The 21,861-nt window shown below is 43.6% G+C and overlaps 1 protein-coding gene across 5 annotated transcripts in view; it reads right to left on the bottom strand.

The window, feature by feature from the left end:
* Window positions 1-11,452: 11,452 nt before the first annotated feature.
* The window catches only part of esrrb (estrogen-related receptor beta), a 57,950-nt gene continuing 47,541 nt past the window's right edge, over window positions 11,453-21,861 (bottom strand). For all 5 annotated transcript variants that reach the window (XM_046063307.1, XM_046063305.1, XM_046063309.1 and 2 more), the window contains 2 exons: window positions 15,529-15,798; window positions 11,453-12,518 (listed from right to left, as the gene is read on the bottom strand). In XM_046063307.1, the coding sequence (XP_045919263.1) occupies window positions 12,274-12,518; window positions 15,529-15,798 (515 nt within the window). In that variant the 3' untranslated portion in view covers window positions 11,453-12,273. The remainder of the gene's footprint in view (window positions 12,519-15,528; window positions 15,799-21,861) is intronic.

Raw genomic sequence — 21,861 nt, 5'->3', positions numbered from 1 at the left:
GCAGAAGCCTCCAACACTGAGAGGATCCTATGAATTTGTTGACACCACAGTCAGTACTCAAAGTGAATAAAACAAACGTCTGAGGTGACAAACATTCAAAACCAGGAGTCATGAACACTTTAAAGAAGTAGTTTTCCTTAACCTCAGAGCTGTGGGATGTGTGCGGATGCTACTAAGTAAGGGTCCACAGTATGTGTCTGCCCCTTTATTGATGAGAGCTTGTTGTTTGAGGTGATGCTGTGGGTTAACAGAACGGCAAGTGGGCGTCCGTTTAAGCCGTCATTACTAAAACAAAGCAGCCTCTCGCTGCTTATCAGCCCCTCATCGACTCCCCTTGTAGCCCCTGTCGCCCGGCCAATCCAGCGTATTGACACCCATTGACTGGGACTTGAGGAAGAACAGGATGGTGAACTTGTCTAACACAGATCAGGGTCAGGGCAAGGGACAGGGGATGGGGATGTGTGTGTGACCCCTGCATTCTCCTGCATGGATCCAATAGTGCTGTGTGTGCTCCAAATCAATGACGTGAGGTGAAAATGAGGCCTGAAATTGGAGTGATTGATTTCAGCAGTTATGATGCCGCGCCCATTGATGCCTTTTGATTTGCACTACCCTTCTTTCGATCCTTCTTACTTCCAAAATGGCCATGTGTGGCATACAGACTGTAAAAACTGTGTGTGTGGGCCGCTTTTGCGGAAGGAATAAATTCTCTGTAGGTCAAGCAACCAGCATGAACTGTGAGCCACCTCAACCCTTCACCCAGTTTCCCCTCCCTCCCTCGTTCTCTTCTCCTTCCCAAGGTCAATACCCTCAACAATTAGTCCGGAGAGGAGGAGGTGGATTTGAAGCATGGTCGCACCCTCTCCAAATGCCCCCTCAAGGGCTTCAGGGGGCAGCAACGGTATGTCAGACTAAAGTGAAAAGTGTACCCATTTCCTCTTTATGTCTCCATTTTCTACCCTCATTAGGGCCATTCATGAGCACTTAGAGGCCCCCTGCACATCCACACATCACACTGGTCAGGTCTGCCCTCTCCTCAATGCACCTTTACCAATCAAATAACTATCATTAAAAACCTGTGTGTGTGATAGAGAGACAGGCAGAGAGCAAGAGAGAGAGTCACAGAGATAGTTGTATCCATATAGCATGGTCATACTAATGTGATATTGATTGGTTCCAGTCACCATGGCACCAGGACAATAGTCCAGTCCTGCTGACCACTGGTCAGTCTCCCAGCAGCCTCTTCTGTCTCTCTCCTCCCCCACTTGGCTGCCTGGATGATCCATACTGCAGCAGATTAAAAGGGCACGGCTCTCTGTGTCTTAGCATGGAGCTCTGTAACCTATAGCGCAGACAGGACAGCAGCGTCAGAGGACAAAATCTAAATGTATTCATAAACTTCATCTTCAAAGAGGCAGATCCATGCAGTCGTAAATCTCCGGCTCACGCTCTTCTCCTCTCTTTATTCTCTTTCGCTCCCTCTGCCAACGCCCGCTGGCCTGTCAAGCCTCAGAGGAAGAGAAAACAAGAACGGGCCAGTCGTCAGGGAGGAAGAAGAGTGTGAAAATACGGCGAGGTGAAGCAGGTACAAATGTTGAGCTCGGAGAAACTAGTCCCCTGTGACTGTAGCCTATGTGCAGTGCAAAAAAGAAATAACAGAAAAACAACAACACGGGACAGAATCATTGCGCTCAGCTCAGGATTTGCTGTTTGCTCTCACCCACTTTCCACCATACATGGAGAATCTTTCCTATCATTTTAGTGCAAAACACAGTGTTGAGTTGACGTCATTATGAATTCCAAATATCTGACACTGTTTACTCAGTTCTTTTGTCTGGACAGCTGTGCCCTTCCATCCACCAGACCACACACACACACACACACACACACACACACACACACACACACACACACACACACACACACACACACACACACACACTTGGAGACAAGATTGAAAGTTTGCAGTAGCAAAAATTGCAGCAGAAAGGCAGAAGCAGGGATTTTTGGGGGATTTTCTTGATGTCTGAGCTGCAACAAAGAGCCCACGACTCCATTTTTGATTCAAGTGAGTGATTTGCATAGAAAAGTTCATAAGCACGGGACATAAGGATATGGTCATAAAAGAGGGCAATAAAGAATTTAACTATGACAGAATATTAAAAGTGGCAGTAAATTGAAGGCAGGCTGCAGAATGACCCTTGTGGAGTGACTTCCTCGGTTGGGACTGCTAATCTCAGTGTGTGAGAGGGGCACTCACTGTACACAGAGAATAAAACATCTCCTGCCGACCCCTGACAGATATGGTTGTCTCTCACACTTTAATCCTGCCGGATAGTTAAGATTTAAGATAATGACACAACGACTTTCACGTTGATGCCGACATTGAATCTTTTTAAGAGGCCTCCTGCTGCCGAGCCGGGACGGCCTGTCAGCCACTGGCAGTGAAAGAGTTGAATGTCTAGCGCATACTCGTTTTCCGATGTCAGGAAGAAATTGTTCGTAACATCGGCCCCTCACACTTGTCTCAACTCATTTATTTCAGCCAAGGTCTGCAGATATAAATAAAAGGAAATGTTACTGGAGCATTTAAACTCGGCGCCAGCCTTGAGACCAGTAATGTAACCACATATCATCAAAAGTGCTGAATCTCCCTTTGTCACCACACATGACGTGCAATTCCTCCAAACATATTCACGTTTTGTTGCCATTCATACAAATAAATAATCACTGAAAGCCAGGACGGCCCTTTAAAGCTGACCTCTACAGTAACACTGAGTGTCCATCAGATTTATCCTGTGGGCACTAAAAATAGAGCTTTGATATTATTTACCACCCACAACGATTTGGAACACACTGGAGGAACAAGCTTCTTCACAGCTGGATTCAAGTTTTTTTTTTTTTTTTATCATGAATGCAGTTCAACAGGTGGTCCATAGATGGAGCTCTTCTCATTAGAATATACATTACATTGCATTACAAGGCCGTCCTAGGGTAACTGTGCTCTGTCCTTCATTCTTCAACAGCAACAGAGCTGAGCTGCAGCCTGGACTCTACCTTTACCTGCCCTCTGTGTAAGCTTAAAAAACACACTGCTGGAAAGCAAACATGCTGCTTTATTGAGACAGAAAAGTTTATCTATGGTTAACTTAAAAGGATATAGTGACCATTTTAATAGTTGTGTTTCTCTGCCTTACTTAACACACTGGACCCCATGTGAGCGAGTGTCAAACCACAAACCACCAGGTCCCCGGAGCAGTGTGACTTAATTGAGCTATCCTGGGAAATCTAATTACAATAATGCACAGAGGATTGTGTAATATTCCCTCTGCTTCTGCTCTAACACCTATCCATGCACACTTTCCGCACACACACACACACACACACACACACATACACACACACACAGTTAAAAAGAGAGGGAGGGTGAGGGAAGACATTCAGACACAGATTGTTAGGTGGTTGTGGATAGGCTCAAACTGCAACAACTGTAAAAAAAAAAAACATTTCACGGGCAGCCAGTCAGATCTGCTGGGCAGTGAGGACAAAACAACGGCGGTGTTATATGATCAAAGAGTGCAGCTTGGGGATGAAGTTAACTTCCTTCTGCTTTGTTTTTCCAAATTATTAAAACTGTCTCATATTTTCTCAAAGTTTCTGAGAAGCATGAGCAAAAACAGTTTAGCTGAAGGTGGGCAGGTGACACAGGAGAGCGATGTTAGAACAAAAGCACATTTAATTTGCTCACTTGATGTTACACTGTACAGCTGGGTAATGATCATAGCAATATCACTGTAGAGAGTTATTGAGCAAATCACTGCAATTCAAATGCGCCAATGTGCAGTGTATCTCAGTGCCTGAGAGACAAGCTTGAACACACACACATACACACACACACACACACAAATACACACACATTTCTACAATAATCTATCCTCTGACTGTGCTCATTGATGTTAATTCCTCTGAAAAGTGTCATAAATTGCCTGCCAATTTGGGAGCTTCTACTGCACAAAGACAATAGGAAGAGTCCTGCAGCTGTACACTGAAGGTATTGATGCTTGTCAGGAATCGACAGAGGCAATCTTTGCATTTCGTAGGGACTGGCAATGTTAGAGGCTCTCTGGGTCGCTGTATTTTGCACAAGCCGCACAACGAAGGGAAATGAGAAGACACTGAACAATGAAATGAATAACTTTGTATGATTGTGTAAGATAAGATTTATCTGGGAGTTCTCGTGTGTGTGTGTGTGTGTGTGTGTGTGTGTGTGTGTGTGTGTGTGTGTGGTGTTAAAACAGAAGCATATCATGGGCTGAAAAGCAGATGCGATTTGTGTATAGTTTCTTATAGTCAATATGTGTGTGTGTGTGTGAGGTCTCTTTGTGATTGAGTGCAAGGTCAAAGGGACACGGGGGAGAGATGAGCGGAGAGCGGTGGTGAACTAAGAGGGGGGTTGCTACTGTGCCCAAGGCCATACCCATACAGACGGACACCATATTGAAATTAGCAAATGGACTGCATAGTGTCGCTAGCTGCCCCATTTGCGGTCCCCTCTTCGCCGGGTGATATACAGATGCACCCAGTGAAGGGACATCACTGTTTCAAAGGGACAGAGGGGTGGGGTATAAAGGGAGTGGCTAACCTCCCCCTATGTCCTAAAATGAAATGGGTCGACCCTTATTTATTTACAGCATGTTTTGCAGTCATCCCATAACACTGTAAATTACCTGCATGGTCAAGGCTCCTCTCTCATGCAAGGAGAGAGGAGAGAAAAGGACATAAAACATGTGATCTACTTGATATTTAATTCAGGAATCACATATGATCTGTCAATTTCCATATATCATGCCTTATGAGTCATATTTTAAATACAAAACCACGTTTATGAATATAAATGTGTGAATTATGAGTGGTCATATGATGTGTTATATGATGTACAATATCTCTATAGGCCTAAGACAGAGCGTCTTGCCAATATTTATGAGATTTCTACAACATATCTCCTAAGAGGATAAGGGACGGGTGATTTCTTTGCTGGATCTTAGGTGAGTGACCGTGGATCTATTTCTCACAGCCCATGCAGTCTCATCATGCTGTTGACTGTTGTACTCCCTGTTCATCTCATCCTGAAATGCAAATGACATGAAAATGGAAACAAGGATGATCACAATAAAAAATACGATGCAGCGCATTTTATGACCTGAAATACTTGTGTCATTAATTGTTATAAAACACATGTGGATTTTGGTTTGTTTGATACAAGAAAGCTTGACACTTACCTGAACTTAATTATATTGCAAAATAGGAAGCAATGGAGACAGTACCCTGTGTGTGTGTGTGTGTGTGTGTGTGTGTGTGTGTGTGTGTGCAGAGAGAATTCCATCAGAGGGAACTCTCTCGGGACCAGACCTGGTCTCTAGCTGAAAAAAGGCAGGGAGCCTCCTCCATTATGGCAAACAAGTGCATTTGCTTTAAGGCCAGTAGAGATTTCTAACCTTTGCTTGACATGCCGAAAAGGTCAGGCCCATCCGTGGCTTCCCTCTGGAGTTGAGCCTGACCATTTCCTCCCTCCCCCTTTGGACCTCCTAAAAAATCAACCATTATCACCGGTATCAACAAGCATAGTGTAGATGGTCAGCAAATGACACATCAGAAAATGTGTCTTTCTGCTTAAATCACAGCTCACTAATTTTAAAATCTTGGTCAGAAGACCTAGCAACTTAATACACATGTGATGAATTAGCCCACTAAAACCAATATGTGTAAAATTCCTAATTTTTAAAGCCAAGCAATTCAAGTAATTTCTATCTTTCTATTAATATTCTAAAGCATGCCCAGAAAATATGAACAATCCCACCTGCACACTCAGACGGAGCAAATGTCTTAATATAATTCAAAAAACATGCCCGACCCACACACACATAATAACACAGTAATTGTGTTAAACGCCTGTGAAGTGAGTACACACAGAACCCTGCGTGAGTTTTTCTTCGTTTGATGGACGTATCCATGCTTATCAATGTTCCTTATCTCCTTTCATTATTTCCAAACCAATGGTTAAATTGGAAAAGCCCATAAGAACGTGTGAATACATGGCAGAGGCAATAAAACAGTACGGAGAAAAGACCCCCATCCCCCACACCACCACGTCCCACCACAGTGTTTTCCTTGGGTGGAGGGAGATACATTCAGCAGATAGTTGGAAATATTTCTGCTCTCCCCACAGCTTCATATCAGTGAGCAGCACAGATAAAGACATAGTTGGGCAAATAAATCTCAAATGAAGGAACAAAACCCTTCACATGCAGTTATTGTGTGTGTTTGTGCGTGTGTGTGCGTGTGTGCGTGTGTAAAGTTTATTACCTGCCCGCTTTCTCACAGCACTTGTGTTCCTACATTGTTCAAGTGTTAGGGAACGCAAGTGCACTGATTTTAGCTAAAAGCAGAATTTTCTCTGCAGCGTTGGAGGGTCAGCGTGGTCTCATCTTAACATGCATCCTGTGTGGCGGTGGAGCCCGGGTGGTGCGCTTCTCTGTACATCCTTTGGGACTTCTTCTCGGGGGGATTTTGTGGGTTCACTTTAATTTCTTTAGTACTTATCAGCTGAAATAGTGAAGCTTGTTCATGTAGCTTCTTCTGAAGGACCAGAACAACATTTTGGGCCAGAAACATGCAGATGTCACTTAGGGAATACAAGACCTGATATAATATCTCATTTCCTTTTTTGCTCCAGCTTTTTGTCTGACACTTGCAGCATATTGATATTAGATCAGAAAATAGGTATTTAAACTTATGCAGAAGGTCTCGCCTTTCACTGTGTGATTGCATAATGGCCGGATAAAAAATGTAACCAGAGTAATTTGACAAACTGGGACAAAGGTCCACTCATGGCCATTAGGTTTTTTAGGACAGCAGCTCAGCCATGCATTAAGTGGTGAGGAAAGCAGGAGTGTAACCTGATAAATGCACTTAAAACAGCGAAGATGGACAATGAGAGGGCGAAATTTCAGATGGCCCGGTCTGTGTGCCTGCTAGGTACTTTGGCACCATATTGATCAGCCTAAGACAGTCTTGGGCAGGGTCAGAGATGTGGGGATGCATGGCTCAGATACTGCTAGTGGGACAGGTACAGGACAGCAGTTTGTTTAGAAATAGATCAACTCTTGAGACAATTACATTGTCCTTTTGTTGAAGATCAGACATGTTGTTGACTGCTGGCACTCACAGTTTTCCTCTGTGGAGATGGGTGAAATTTCTTCTCCAATATAATACACAACAACAATATAGCAATCTGTCTGCTGTTTGAAATTGATGTGACGTAACGTTTCTGTCTGGGACATTGATAGCCCATGGTTGTGAAAATGCCCAGCTCTTGTTATTGAATAGTAATAGGCTTGTCGGCCAGTGCCTCCAATTTCACAAATGGAGCAATAAATACACATAACAGAATCAGTGGAACAATAAGAATGCCCATAAAGGATGGTTGTGCCTCAAAAACAAGGAGGACAATGTTGGGAGGAAGGGGGTGGGGGGTCAAAAGACGATTTGACAAAGGAAAGAGATGAAAAGTGTGTGTATGTGTGTGTGAGGGAAACAGAGAGAGAGATGGTGGCCCACTCTTCATTTCTGTGCCACAAGCTCTCCTGGGCATTTGCGTGCTCCGTTTTCAACCTAAGTGTAATTTGAGCCCTGGGTTGATACAAAGTGTATGCAGCAGCTCTGTTCAAACCCAATCACTCACCCTGACGTGTAATCCTTTCCCTCACCATCATCAACGTTGCTTTGGGAATAATGAAACACACTTAAGCAATACACAGCAGTCATGCAGCTGCGAGCTTGGCCGTATCTTGATGAGATGCCTCGTAACTCTAATGAAAGGTGTTTAGACCTGTCAATGGAGGTAAATGATTGCCTGGCTACTGTATCTGTGGGAAACGTATTGATGGCAATATCTGGTCCAGCCGGATGATTTGCATTAGAAATGAGGAGAACATTGCTTTTAAAAATACAGCACCTGGCAACTGTGCTCTACATTTTATTTGTGTAGCCCTCCAGATCTTCTTTTTCACTCCCTTCATCCTCAAGTCATCTAGTCTCTTGTCTAGTGATGCCATTGTTTCCAGGAAGAGGATTATTACAATTAATTGGTTAGCAAGACATTATTTCAAAAAGGGAAATTGGCTCTTATAATTATATAGAGGAGGGAATACTTTAACTCCCTGGAATATCAGCTTCCTGAAATAATGGAGCTACAGCCCCTCACTTCCCCCACCTCCACCAGCCTTGGCGTGTGTGCCTGCCTGTTTCCTGTGACGGATCCATTTTCAACAGCTCCTGGCCCTGCAGTGGCTGCGGTTGATGGCTGGGTGGCCTGCGCGAATCCCTGACTGGCTTGTCTCGCTTGCTGCCTACCGTCTGTGGTCTGCTACGAGCTCCAATCTGCTCTTTGTTCTGTCTCGTCGCTAAAGTCCCCATCGGTCAGTGTGTGTGTATAACTGGCCATAGTAGAGTGGATAAATACACTGCTAGCAGCATGGTTATATGGTTGTCAACTGTGGAAATTATTTTCTGGCTAATCATTATTGATGTATAAACAATCAAGTTTAATAAGTATTAATGTATTAATAAGGAATCACTTATGTTATAATAAACCATCTCTCTGCCAATTGGTCCACCACTCTGGTCCAGATTAAAATATCTCAACAACTATTGGATGGATCGCCATGACATTTTGTACAGACATTCATGATCACATTTTCTTGATGGATTAGCACATGTGGAATTAATTCAAATTCCTAGTCCCCAGATGATATATCCTTATGGCTTTGGTGATCTCCTGACTTTTCTTCTAGTACCACCATGAGGTTGACATTTGTGTTTACTCTTGCAATACTCTTGCTTCCCACAAAAGGAAGTGCAGTAACTTTGCTGAGCAATTAGCTTTTACTCTAGCACCATTGATCATCAGGCCAAAGGTGTAATACTTGCAAAACTAATAACATTTCCATCAGTCTTTTTGTTTTGAGCTAATTAGCAAATGTTAGCATGCTAACACACTTAGGTGAACATGGTAAACACTATACCTGCTAAACATCAACATTTAATTATTGTCATTGTATTAGCATGTTGATGTAACATGTGAGCATATACTCTTGTCCAAACATTATAGGGTGTACTGCTTGAATCTGATGTGTGACTGTTGGAGGTTTGCTTTCTAACAGATTTTTAGTTAGACCACAAAAAAATCACAGAGTTAAGGGAGTATTTAATTCATTGATCCTTTACCTTTTTGAAAATCAAAGCGTAAAAGTTACACAGATATTGGTGATTTAACGATCAGAGATATCAATGTACACCATTGCCAAATGATATATTTCACATCATAAATACTCATAGCACAGAAGCAGGAAATCAGTTACCTGCCCGTGTCTGCAATTTATCATCAAGGGACCAATTCTGACACATTGACGCTCATAAAAACACATACCCGCTTCGTTACCAAAATGGGGGTCACACCCACTGATGGCCAAGTCACGTGGTCAACGTGAAGCATGCTTTATCTTTACAAACAGATCTATGAAGAATGAATGGGAAGAGAACAATAAGTACAATTACAAATATTTTGGCAGGAGCACTGAAGGAGAAACAGTTTTTAATAAAAAACGTGGATGGCTCAGGTATGTCACAGACACGTGAGGATGATAAAGAGAAGGAAGTGTTGAATCAGAGAAATATTGACAATATGATAATGAGGTAGTAGTCAGCAGGGCGCTGCATACTTTATTTTCAATGGTATTTCGGCAACCTACTGTATTGACGGTAATATATTTACACACTTAGACACAGCTTGTAATGTAAGACATGTTCTCTTTTACTTAACACTGTGCCATGTTGCAAGGTAAAAAGAAAAAAGGGCGATGAGAGGACTCCAGTTATTATAATTCTTACGGCTGATCATCTTGGGCCACTACAAAATTCCAGTTGTAAAGAATTTCTGAAAAAGTTTTAATTTATACTGCACTTTTATTGAAATGAGCACAAAAAGTCTTTTATCAGTGGAGCAAATCAAATTTAAATGTTCTGATATACAGGATACACATTTCTGATTAGAAAGATTTAGAATATGTCACTGAAGAGCACACAAATTCTCCCAAATCTAAGCAAAAGCATGCTGTTTGCATGGTTTCAGTCAGAATTGGTCCCTGTTGTATTGCACAACAGTAAAATAAATCAAGTTATATTGTCACCCTCTACAGTGGAGCTTGTTAACTGGGCAGCGGCTAGTTCACGTTGGGATGATTGGGTGCCGGAGTGGGTAGGCATCCTTCATTACGTGGCCAATCAGGCTGCTGTAAAAAAGGCATGCCGGCCGCTAGCTCAGTGCTAGCTATTGATATCGCAAGCATGGTGGCAACTCTACCCTACTGCAATGTCAGGGATTCCTTTGATCACAGTATCATATTGTTGTGACAGCGCCACAATTTATCACATCACATAAAATCCTTCAGTAGTATAAGCATTCACCTCCGACACGTTCTGTCTCACATGGAGATGAGCCGCACAGCTCTGCCGGACTGTACAACAGTATTACTCACACCCAGCATAATGGACATGTAGCTAAACATGGGGAGAAGGGAGCATGAGATCTCTTTTTCCCACCAGAGATCACACCTTGTACTGACACACTGTTGGGTTGCTGTTACCCTAAGGAGCACACTGACACTTTGTTTCTTGCATAGCTATTCACATGTGCATGCTTGGGCATCCCGAGCTCCCATCGCAGATGCCTGCCTGCTTCCCGGCCGGTGGGAAGGGTGTTACTCGGCACTGGCCACCGTGTCAACATGAGGTCAAGAAGAAGTATTCCACGTGTCTACTGTGCTCCTGGAGGGAGGCCGCGCAGACAACAACCTCCTGCTGATTTAAAAATAAACCCAATGTGAAGTGCCACCACTTCTGCTCTGCACCTGCCATTTACCTCTGTTTGGTTGAAGCTCTATAAATGCAGGCACAGCTATTAAAAGACGGGAGGTGTCTAAAATGGCGAGAGCAGATGCTGGGCACCTTGCTCCCTGTGTGTGGGATGACTCTGCCACAGGCTTAAAGTTGCCCGAAATAGAGTGGTTGACATATGGGCTTCTGATTGTTTGAACATGGAATCTCCTGGACTTCTGCCACTCGGCATAAATCCTTTGATACCGCCACACCAAACCCTCTGATCATCTTTCACCTAGCCAGAATCAGGTCATCTATTTGCATGCCACGAGGCAATTTCCATGGGCTTAAACAATGACCAAATTTGGGGTGAATGACCAGCACAGACACAAACCACTATAGGAAAGGAGGAACACTAGTGTACAACAGTGGTGCAGTGGTGTGGCTAGCTGGTGGGATTGAGATACACAGGCATGATTTTCTAGCCACAGCAGCATTGAAAAGCACATGAAAGATAGGAGGTTTAAGCCTGGCTTCCCCATAGCTCCCTTTATTGCTGAGTTACTACAGAATAAGACGACTGACTAATTGCACCTGCCTATGCTAGTTTGGTTAAACATGGGACCAGCAAGTCTTCCAGTCTGAGACAGATCCACAAAGATCACACGGCTTACTGCTCTGGAGAGGTATATCCAAGTACATTTAAACTGATAAGAGTTCACATTTAGGTAACAATTTTAGTTCACTTTTTTTTTCCAAGAGGAGAATAAGAGAAAATGGCCACCAAGGTCACCAGACTTTGAACTGTACACTCAGTCTTCCAATAATAAATATATACATGTCCTGGTCAAGTCCAGGCAAAAACACAACTGTGAGACAAATGAGTCTGTTTATGGTTGTTGACACCTCTGCTGTCTTCAGAACAATTTTAAGGAACTTTTAGTTTTATGTAAAAAGAAACCTCTTTATCTTGTTATCAAGAACTGGCAACTACTTATTCTGAAGATGCTGAGGGGCAGAAGCGTCCTTCATATACAGTATGACCACTCACAATTAACAAAAACCAAAAAAATTATTACTGTACATAGTATTTCTTATATATTTTAAATTAATCTGCATCATTTTTATATTTATACTAATAACCAAGTTTTGCATTTGTTCTTTTTTATTTAGTGTCCCAGGATTCCAGGAGGAGTGAGGGAGGCCAGTCTCTGTCCTGCCTAGCACAGTCAGTAGGGGGTCTGCCTCTCCTGAGTACCCTCAGCCTTTGTTCAAGTCACTTTCTGTAACGCTAATGCAGCCCTCCGCCGTTGCTATGGCCAATCAGCCACCGTCCGATCAGACCTTGGCCTCCAGCATCTCCAGGAAGAGTTTGTGCATGGGCACCTTGCCCTGCACCTTGATGCTGTAAAAGTGCTGCACAGCCTTAGTGGCCGTCTGCCGCAGCAAGGGCAGGGTCATGAGCAGCTTGCCCGCCCGCCGTGGGTCCTCCTGGTGCTGGCTGCTTTCGAAGTCCTGCAGGGCCTCGTGGAGAGCGTCCTGAAGCTTTTGGACCGCCTCCATGTCCTCTATGTGCATGGAGTCTGACGGGACAGGAACAGAGAAAGGAGCATAAAGACTGATGGATTTTTAAAAATGTAAAGAAAAGAAAAGTAACTTGTTAAAAATGTCGTGTGCACTATGTACACACACTGGTAATATAACAGGAGTGATGGGAAATGGATTTTTCTAAAACAAAATTAAATCTCATGATTGATCTTTACTGCCCTGTCAGTAGCAGTAAGGTAGGGGACACATTATCAGTATAACTCACACCCTGACAAGATAAAGAATAGATCATAAAAAAGAAACATCTGCTTTATTTTATTTATTTATTTATTCTTTGGTGGATTGGTCAGGATATTCATATGGCCCTTGACCAGCGCAACTGAAAATCAATGTTACCCTCCAGTAACAATGGCATGAATAGCACCCAATCTATGCTGAGTGAGTACACATTAAACACCTCACTGTTCCAAAGGACAGATTGTTTTTCGCACAAAAAAGAAACGAAGAACGGGGCTCCATTAGAGAATAGGACGCTGTAAACAAGCCTGAAATGAATACAACACTTCCCTTCAATTCATTTCCTTCCTACTCCCTCAAAGGAGTTTCTGACCATCAGAGTGGGGGAAAACAAATACTAATGGGTTTATTCTACTGCAAAATGCAACAACAAATTAGTTATCTAAGGGTAGCAGTTAAAAACTGGCAAATAATAAAATAAACTTCCCTTTTGATTTGATTTTGATATTATTTGTCTATATTCAAAAAAGGTCTTCTTCAGTCAGCCCTAATCTGTCCCACCTCCAGGCCAGTTTTAGAGCAGTCTACAGTTTCAGTCTGTTTCGGTACGTTGCCACTGTTTTTTTACTGATCCTACTGTACATCACGTTACAGCACTCCCCATTCTCGCCTTTTCCTTCCTCTGTTTCTGTCTCCCAGCCTCTCTCAGAGACTGTCCAGGGTCGCAGTTTCTCTCACTGGTTAACCGGTGTCTGGCACTCTGGAGGCGCCATGTCATCGGCTGCCTGACTCGTCTCACCTTGGCGGTGCATATTTTACCACACGGGACAATAAAAGGCAAAACAGATTTCAGACTTCGCCCCAAATTCATTGACTGGAACAACTGTATTCCCAAGACCTTGAGACATTTCTCACCCTGACGGTTTTCAAATCCACAGTGGTAAAATGAAGTAGGTCGTTTTGTAAAGGGAATGTGGGAGGGAGGTGGGGAGGATGGAAGAACAAAAGGCAAAAAAGAAAAGAAAAAAAATGTCCGATGAGGATGTGGTGTGACATAATTATCTTTTGTTCTTTTCACAGCGGCTGGATTCACAACCTAACAAAGCTGCATTTTTACAAATCAAACCAATACTTAGTTCTGTTTTTCACACTTACAAACACACACACATTTTAGCGATAAACCTGATTTGACTATAATTGCATGTTTTAGCAGCAAGGGAAAAAAAACAGGAGAAAATAAAAGAGAGCGATAGAGACACCTCAACAGATGGGCAGGAAAAGAGGGCAGGAGACATCGAGCACACAGCTTGTAGTCCTTGGAGGAGGGGTAGACTTAAAAAAACAACTTTGAAGAAACAATTTCCTCGCAATCCATCAGTGAGCCCACGTCGATCCGATTGATAAACTGCTAATTACAAAATCAATCGCTATAAATTTTCACAGCTGTCAGACAGAGGACCTCCCGGGAGAGTGATCTCCCAGAGACCTTGTTCTAACATTCTGGACACCCCCCACTCCTCCTCCTCCTCTTCTCTCCTGGATCCCCCATCTCTCCTCTCTCCCACACACCACCTCCCTACCAAAGCTATGTTGTCTGAAAGCAAAGGCCCACCATCAGCATTTTCATTTTTCAGCCCCGGACAAAACAAGGGAAAGTGGCCCAGTGACCCAGGCGGCATTGATCAGAGCGGGACAGGTCCTGCCTCCTCAAAAGGAGCCTGTCAATAGCGGCGTGCCGTCTCGGCATTGGAACAAACGAGGCCTATCACTCCCTGATACTCATTCCATTCGACTTAACACATTTTATTGACAGCCCCTGTGCTCCTAATGAAATGCTAAATTTATCTCCCGTGGCTGCTGTGCCCTGCAGCTACTGTTATGGAGATAGAGAAAGAGAGGGGAGAGGGAGCGCTGGAGAAATATCACAACATGGAAGGTGTTCAATTAAAAAAGCTTCCTCCACCATCCTTCTTGCCCGTACACTGCCCTTATCTTCTCTCCATCTCTCCATCTCGTGCTCCAAACTAAAGGTTACACTGAGAAACTCTTGAAAAACTAAGAAATGCCATTTCTGAAACTGTGTTAGACAATACCTTACTGTTTCTGGATATTTTAATGTCTAGTGTGCATTACTCAGAGCTCCAGTCAGGACAAAGTGAAATATTCTGAGTGAATGATACACCTGAAGAATGTCTCTAACATTTTCATGTAAAGCCTAGATTTCAAAGGTACAATTTTAGTGTATTTTTCAGATCCCGTCTGCATATTAATTTGTTATTTCAGTGGTTAAAAATGCTAGACTTCATTATCATTAATCAAAAGTGCCTACTATTTTTGGTCTATATTTATTGTTAAATAAAATCTATAAAATGTTTTTTTTTTTGTTATATTTTATCTATTACAATAATAATAATAATAAAAGAAGTGGGAATATTACAATGTTGAAATAAATTACATCATGAAATGAAACAATAGGGGTAATATCAATAACAATAAGAAATATTGTTAAAAGAAATGATTTATATTTATGTTGAATCAGAAGACTAAATTAAACCAACAATGATATTTCTGCTGCCTTGATATTATTAACACAAATGTAACGTTATTATTAAGAAATACGATGTTGTTTAAAATACTATTACTACTCATAATAATTTCACTTTTTTATCGAGTTTATACTCTAATTCTTCAAATGCTTATTTAAAACATACTGTGGTTTAAATTAAAATTCACATAAAATGGCCTCAATTAAAAATAATGACACCTGAAAGTTATATATGATGTGTCAGTGTGCTGTAGACATCACACCTGAGTTGGCGAGAGCGATGGCCTTGAGGGTGACAAACTCCTCCTTCTCCACTTTGAGCTTCTTGCATTTGCGGACCAGCTGCAGGATGGAGACGTAGAGGTCGAGCAGGCCCGTCAGCCGCGAGTGCTCCTCGTCCATGATGTAGTCCTCGGCGTACACCAGCTCGTCCTCATACGGCAGCGAGCGGAACACAATGCTGAGGATGAGGATCTCCATCCAGGCGCTCTGCAGCAAACTCATCTGGTCTCCCAGAGAGAGAGAAGAAAAGCCTGGAATGACAGAGGGGGGAACTGTATGAGGACAGGAGGACTGCATGACAGTGGTAAAATTAAAATGGAGTCTGTGTGCGTTTGTGTTTATGCATTTCGGTTCACATCTAAAAATAAAAATACATGCATATTTGTGCCTCTTCTATGATTCAGCCAGGAGTCTTATTTTATAAGAGAGTATTAAAAAGAAAGTAAAAAGAAAGTATTTCAAAGCAAAAAAAACATCATACAGTACTTTGAGTAGATCAGTAAACTAAACATGACCTGTCGAGCCTCGGCAGCCTGGAGTTCATGCTGAGCCACATGTTAGCGAGTAGTGTTTAATTTTAAATGCATGGTGGAAGGTCTTCTTTGAAGCCGGTGTCAGGGCACTTGAGTGGGCTTTACTGTAAGTGAGGACAGTAAATCGGTGCAAAGGTCCGGCATACACAAAGCCATGTGGTTACCCCTTGTATCCTGTCACACTTCTATTGGTGTGCAGGGGATTAGCACTGAGACGCATTCTCATTGGAGAGGTTGAGGACATGACATGGACTGTGTAATGGAGAGGAGGTGATGAGGGGACACACACACTCACACATACCAACACGCACACATCCACAAACGTGTGTCGACCAGGAAAACAGACACGCATGTGCACATGCGTATCGTAATAACTTTACGTATGCACATAAATCCATACACACAAAAGTAAGCACACACACATGCATAAGAGCACAGGGCTCACATGGTTCAAGCCTAGCCTGAAGACCTTCTTAAACCCAGGGCCTCATTCTCCAACAGCAGGTGGATGAGCTGATGAGCTCTGGCACATCAAACCACTGTCATTTCCTCTTCAACAGCTCTAAATATGCTCAGAATAGAACATTAAATAAAACAAAATCCCCTAAAGATGAGCTGTGAGAACTTCAAACAAATTAAAAAGGGTAAAGGCAAAAAGAGAAAGGCGGAAAGAGCAAGGAGCAGATAGCCATCACATCCCTTTTCCCTCCGTACTACCCTTCAGCTGTCAATAAACTGCATGAACCCCCCTCACTCTTTCCCCCATCATCTACCACCACCCCTCCTCTTGCACAGCATGCCTGCAGGCAGCCCATCCTCACAGCTTATTAGGCTCTTCAGCTCCGCCCCGATTAACATGATTGCTTTTACAGGTTTGCTGTTGCCACGATACCTGCCATTGCGCGATTAAGAGGCGATAGATTACAGTATTGACCAGGGCACGCACCGCACCTATGCTACACGTTTTTTCTTAAATACAAATGATCTTACTGGGGTACAGGAGCCAGCCTCCTGCCATGACACTGTGAACACACAAAGATGTGCAGACTGAGAAGAACAAGAGACATGATAAGGAAGCGCCAGAGAAAGTGAAAAAGAAACAGGATGGAGAGAGAGACAGGGAGAGAGACAAAAAGAGCAAGTGAGAGTAGCACCTGAGTGTTCAATTTCCCTTATCGTGGTGATGACCACTGCAGGGGAAGAGCTGGAGGATACATTAATTAACAGATTGTGATCAGAATGTGAGGGCCTTCACATTTTGAAGGGGAATCAATAGTCAGTAGAATAGAGTGCTAACAGACAGGTGCTGGAGCCCGGCTGGACTGGTCAGAGGTCTGAAGAACCCAAATTAGACCAAACAAAGCAAACTGCCGACAGCGCTCAAAACACTTGGCTATTATCAGCCGAGGCAATAAGCCATACTTTGTGAAGGCCTGTGCCATTACACATATCCAGGCTGCATCTTAAAATCTTTTGTTGTGTTATTTCCTTGTCTGCATACGTGGCCATTAAGTTGGACAGAATGCGGACTGGCCGGAGGGAAATTGTCATGCAAGCACGGACGCGGTCTTGATTGCCGCATCAGGTTGGCATCACAATCACAGGCGAGGCTTTGTCTAGCCTTTTAATGCCAAGGAGGACTGAAGCGGAACTAAAGCCCTGCTCCCAATGTGACAGCCCGTGTGAAGGCCCTGTTCGGGGCTTGTTGGAGAGGCTATAGAGTTGTTCTGATACAGCAGACACCTCTCAGCCATATGCACACATGCAGCCCAGCAGCCTGCAATTACCTTTGACGCTAAAAGTCCTTGAATTTAATCCAGTGTTGTGAGATGGAGAGGTGGTGTTTTTCCCCCGCTCCATCCCCTCTCTTCAGGGCCTAAATTATCGCTCCAAATGGGATCTCGTGTCGTTGCCTCGCCTTTTTCCACTCAATTTAATCGAGTAATGAAGTGACTTCCCGACTCCGCAGGTCACACGGCGCTCCGGCCGCCGCACTCTGAAGGTGGCCCGGTTAAGTGCCGTCGGAGTGGGTGATTTCCTCTAATGAAATATCAATATTTACATCTTCATTTCCAGCCCACTGCCTTGGCGGGGTTTGACCAAACATGACACAATATTGACCAAATCAGAGAGGCCTGTCTACGCGCTTGAAGCGCCTTTTCCACTCCACTGCTGAGTGCACCGGCAGATTTCTGTCTGAAAGACTTTGTGGCAGGAATGTAGAGATAATAACAATGCAGAGTTTTTCTTTGTTCCCTTTGACTTAAGCAACCTGATCATAGAGTGATCATATGTCAAATGGATTTTCACTTTCAAAATTACAAGAGGTAAAATATGTCCAATTTAAAATCAGTTCAGTCCAAACAAAGGGAACACAAATAAAATATAGGTGACAGAAACAACACTACAGAGCAGCCCGGTGACCACTAACTGCATCTGCACACCATCATTCATAGCTCAAAGGGTGAAAACAAGACCACTAAAGACCAACAACAGAAGCCAAAACCATCATCTCTCCCTTTATCTCCTCAAAAGCCCTTTGCTGTGGGCAGGAGGGGGCAGCCCAAACCCACAGACTGCTGCTTCAAACCCCTCGCAGAGATTAATCAGAGCACCATTTCATCTGCCAGAGCACAGGACGGTCCAAAATGAAATGCTGGAGATTTCTGTTGAGCTGGAGTTCATATTCTATTAATTTATTATTGTTTCCCTCTCCCCGAGGGCCATTAGCGCGGGTAATAAAAAGAGATGTAATTACGAGGCACGGTGGCCCCCTCCAGCTGCAGCCCCCTCGTAACTCACCCTCAATCAGACAACAGAGCAGACAGAGGGTGGGAGAGAGAAGAGGAAAAAATGGCACGAGAGAGAGGGAGGGAGAGAAATGGAGGATAAAAGAGAGGAGAAGATATGGACCAGAGAGGAGGGAGATAAGGACAAGAGAAAGAGAGCAGCAGCAGGGAGCAAAAAGGAGACCGGAGCATGAGGGGAAAGGGAAGAGGGAGATAGAAAGAGGAAAGAGAGTAATTCTGGCCGGACAGGGGCTGATCTATCATGGCTAGCTATCAGAAGGACAAGCAAGCCCTGAAGACTTCTGCCCAGCGGCAATCTCACCTCAGCCAAGCCAAGTGCTCTCTGGGCTCCAGTTGGAGAAAACTGCCTCTAACAGGACTCCAGGGGTTCAGCACGTCTTTTTTTTATAACCTCAAACTGAGCTGAATGATCATGCTGCCATAAGCTTATTCTATATCAAAGCTTTTTATTTTAGATGGCAGTTTAAAACAAAGAGGACAAGAGGAAAATGTATGCACCTCTGATTTGTATAGATTCCTCTGATCTGACAGAGTGACACACTACAGTGTAAGATGTATAACCAAAACAGGAATGAAGGGCAACTTTGAGCAGCTTCATAATAGTGTGTGTGTGTGTGTGTGTGTGCGCGCGCGTGTGTGTGTGCATGTGTGTGTGTGTGCGCGCGCGTGTGTGTGTGTGCACGTGTGTGTGTGTGTGTGTGTGTGTGTGTGTGTGTGTGTGTGTGTGTGTGTGTATGCCCCGGCTTGTTTGTGTGGAGCTGTGTGTGCAGCTGCTGTGATTCTTCTTGAATTTACATGACAGCGTCAGGAAGACCGAATCAATAGCAGCTTGGTAATAAATTTCTGCGCTTGACATAAATAATTTGGTGTGTAGTCCGGCGACCTGTACAACACAAATGGCTCAGTTTGCTACCAGCTTTCCATGGACACTTATGGCACAAAAAGATGTTTTTATATTGGACAAAATCCTGTCAATACAAACTAAATTGACTCTGTGAAAGACAGGTTGATGAGGGAAAATTAATCTTGTTTTTTTTTCACTCAACTCCAGCACTCCCTTTCAGGAGGGTCTGCTATCTGCCTTCTTTCAACATGATAACCAGCCCATTATCCCAGGGTTCGTAGCTGGGTAATGGGTGATTTGACCAGTAGCCTGTGAACATTATGGGGTTGAAGAACGTTAAATACAGTAATCCTCTTGTTTTAATCTGCACCCTATGACCTCCTGACCCTAAAGGAAAAGTCTTTAGTCCTCCCCAATGTCCCATTGCCCAATACTGATGTTACATATATCTGTATAGCCCCAAAGACCAGGACCAATCAGACTTTAATCATTGCTATAATTACACATAATTTATCTCCGCTGCCATCAAGCAACATTGTGGGGGGGTGTGAGGGATGGCGCTCTACTGACGATCACTTAAAGGCACATCAGCATGTAACATTTCCTTCAGAACATTTTTCGTGACACTAAATTCTACACACTTTCAGACCCAGCATTTTGTACGAACTCAACTTGGTCACAATGTGAAAAGAACACACACATAATTGTGATGCTGGATGTACCTGCTCATGTGTCACAGTAACTAAACAAAGCCCTCCCCCACCCTGCCTGGCAGATGTCCCTTTCCTGGCCCTGCATGCTCCTGACTCTCTGTCTGCCTCCAATACGCCCCCATCTCAATCTCCCTGCAGCTTTTCCACCTTCCTCCCGCTCTCCTGTTTAGGTTCAGGCCTCAGCATCCACCTGATTGCTCAATCTATCTTTATCTCCTGTGTTGAAGCCTACGTCAGAGGGTAAATTGAATATACTAAGAGCTGTCTGTTGGTGTCTATATTTAATAAAGTGCACTGATGAGGTGCTGATTTATTGCCGGGCAGTATTCACACTCTATTACAAGGAGATTACGCAGCTTGAGTGGGATCAGGCTGGCAACACAGTAAGTAGATTTCACAATTTAATGGCAAAGAGAAAACAGGAGCCCGGAGGGGGCCGACAAAGGGTGGGCTGATGGGTGGGTGGGTTGGTGATTATGGTGGAGGGCTGAGCTGACACAAACACGACAACATACAAGAGGCGCAATCTCTTTTTAACATCACTGCCTCCATGCTAACAACTAACACGCCAGGCGGTTCTCTGTCAAATGCGGAGCTGATGAGCTGGAATCCAATAAAGCCCTGATGATGAATATTCCCAAAACACCAGTAATGAATAGAACAATGCAAACAAGACTATTTCATTAGGTGAATTTGGTCTGAATCTAATACTGAAAAATGCATGATGAGGATGTTTAATTTTTTAAAGTTATATTAAAAATCTAAATGAATTTAAGACATAAACATAAGTTCCAAATACTGTTTGAATATTTTATATTCTAGGGGTAGCGTGCCAGACCAAAAATATGTTTTATTGTGTAGGAGCAAAACAGCAGCAGCAGAAGAGAGTCAATGTTTGCTTGGCCCTTTAGCCTTCTGAGAATTCCCAGCTGAAAACACTCAGGCCCGGGAAGCTGGGGTGGGACCTGACAAACACCAAAGTACCTCTTTTATAAGCCGCATGCACGGCAGTTTTTACATATGAACACATGACTTTCCCACCAGGGGTGGGAAAGGGCTGTGGGATGGTATGAGGCAACAGGGGTCATACTAGTATCCAACCGCTCCTGAGAAGGCAGTGATGTCAAGGTGGTAAACAGGTTCTAGTGTACTGAAGCTTAGTTTCTCCCTAAACCTCTTGGACAGAGTGAAATGGAGCTTTACGGGATGGAAGAGGGCCAGAGGGGTGGACAGTAGACTGCTATGTGTGTCAAAGGTTGTTAGCACCTTAGGAGCAACAAGCCATCTGTCAGCATCCCCCTAACACTGCTCCTAATGACCCTACCCCCCTCAGGCAACAGCCGTGTTAGACTCTGCTTCGTGGTGCTATTTGGAGCAGTGACACCAGTGTCCAAAAGCTCCGCAGTGATTATCA

The sequence above is a fragment of the Micropterus dolomieu genome, linkage group LG11 (genome assembly GCF_021292245.1).
Source record: "Micropterus dolomieu isolate WLL.071019.BEF.003 ecotype Adirondacks linkage group LG11, ASM2129224v1, whole genome shotgun sequence".
NCBI classification, from domain to species: domain Eukaryota; kingdom Metazoa; phylum Chordata; class Actinopteri; order Centrarchiformes; family Centrarchidae; genus Micropterus; species Micropterus dolomieu.
Note: the sequence above shows the minus strand (reverse complement) of the source record. Positions and strands in the feature narration are given on the sequence as shown.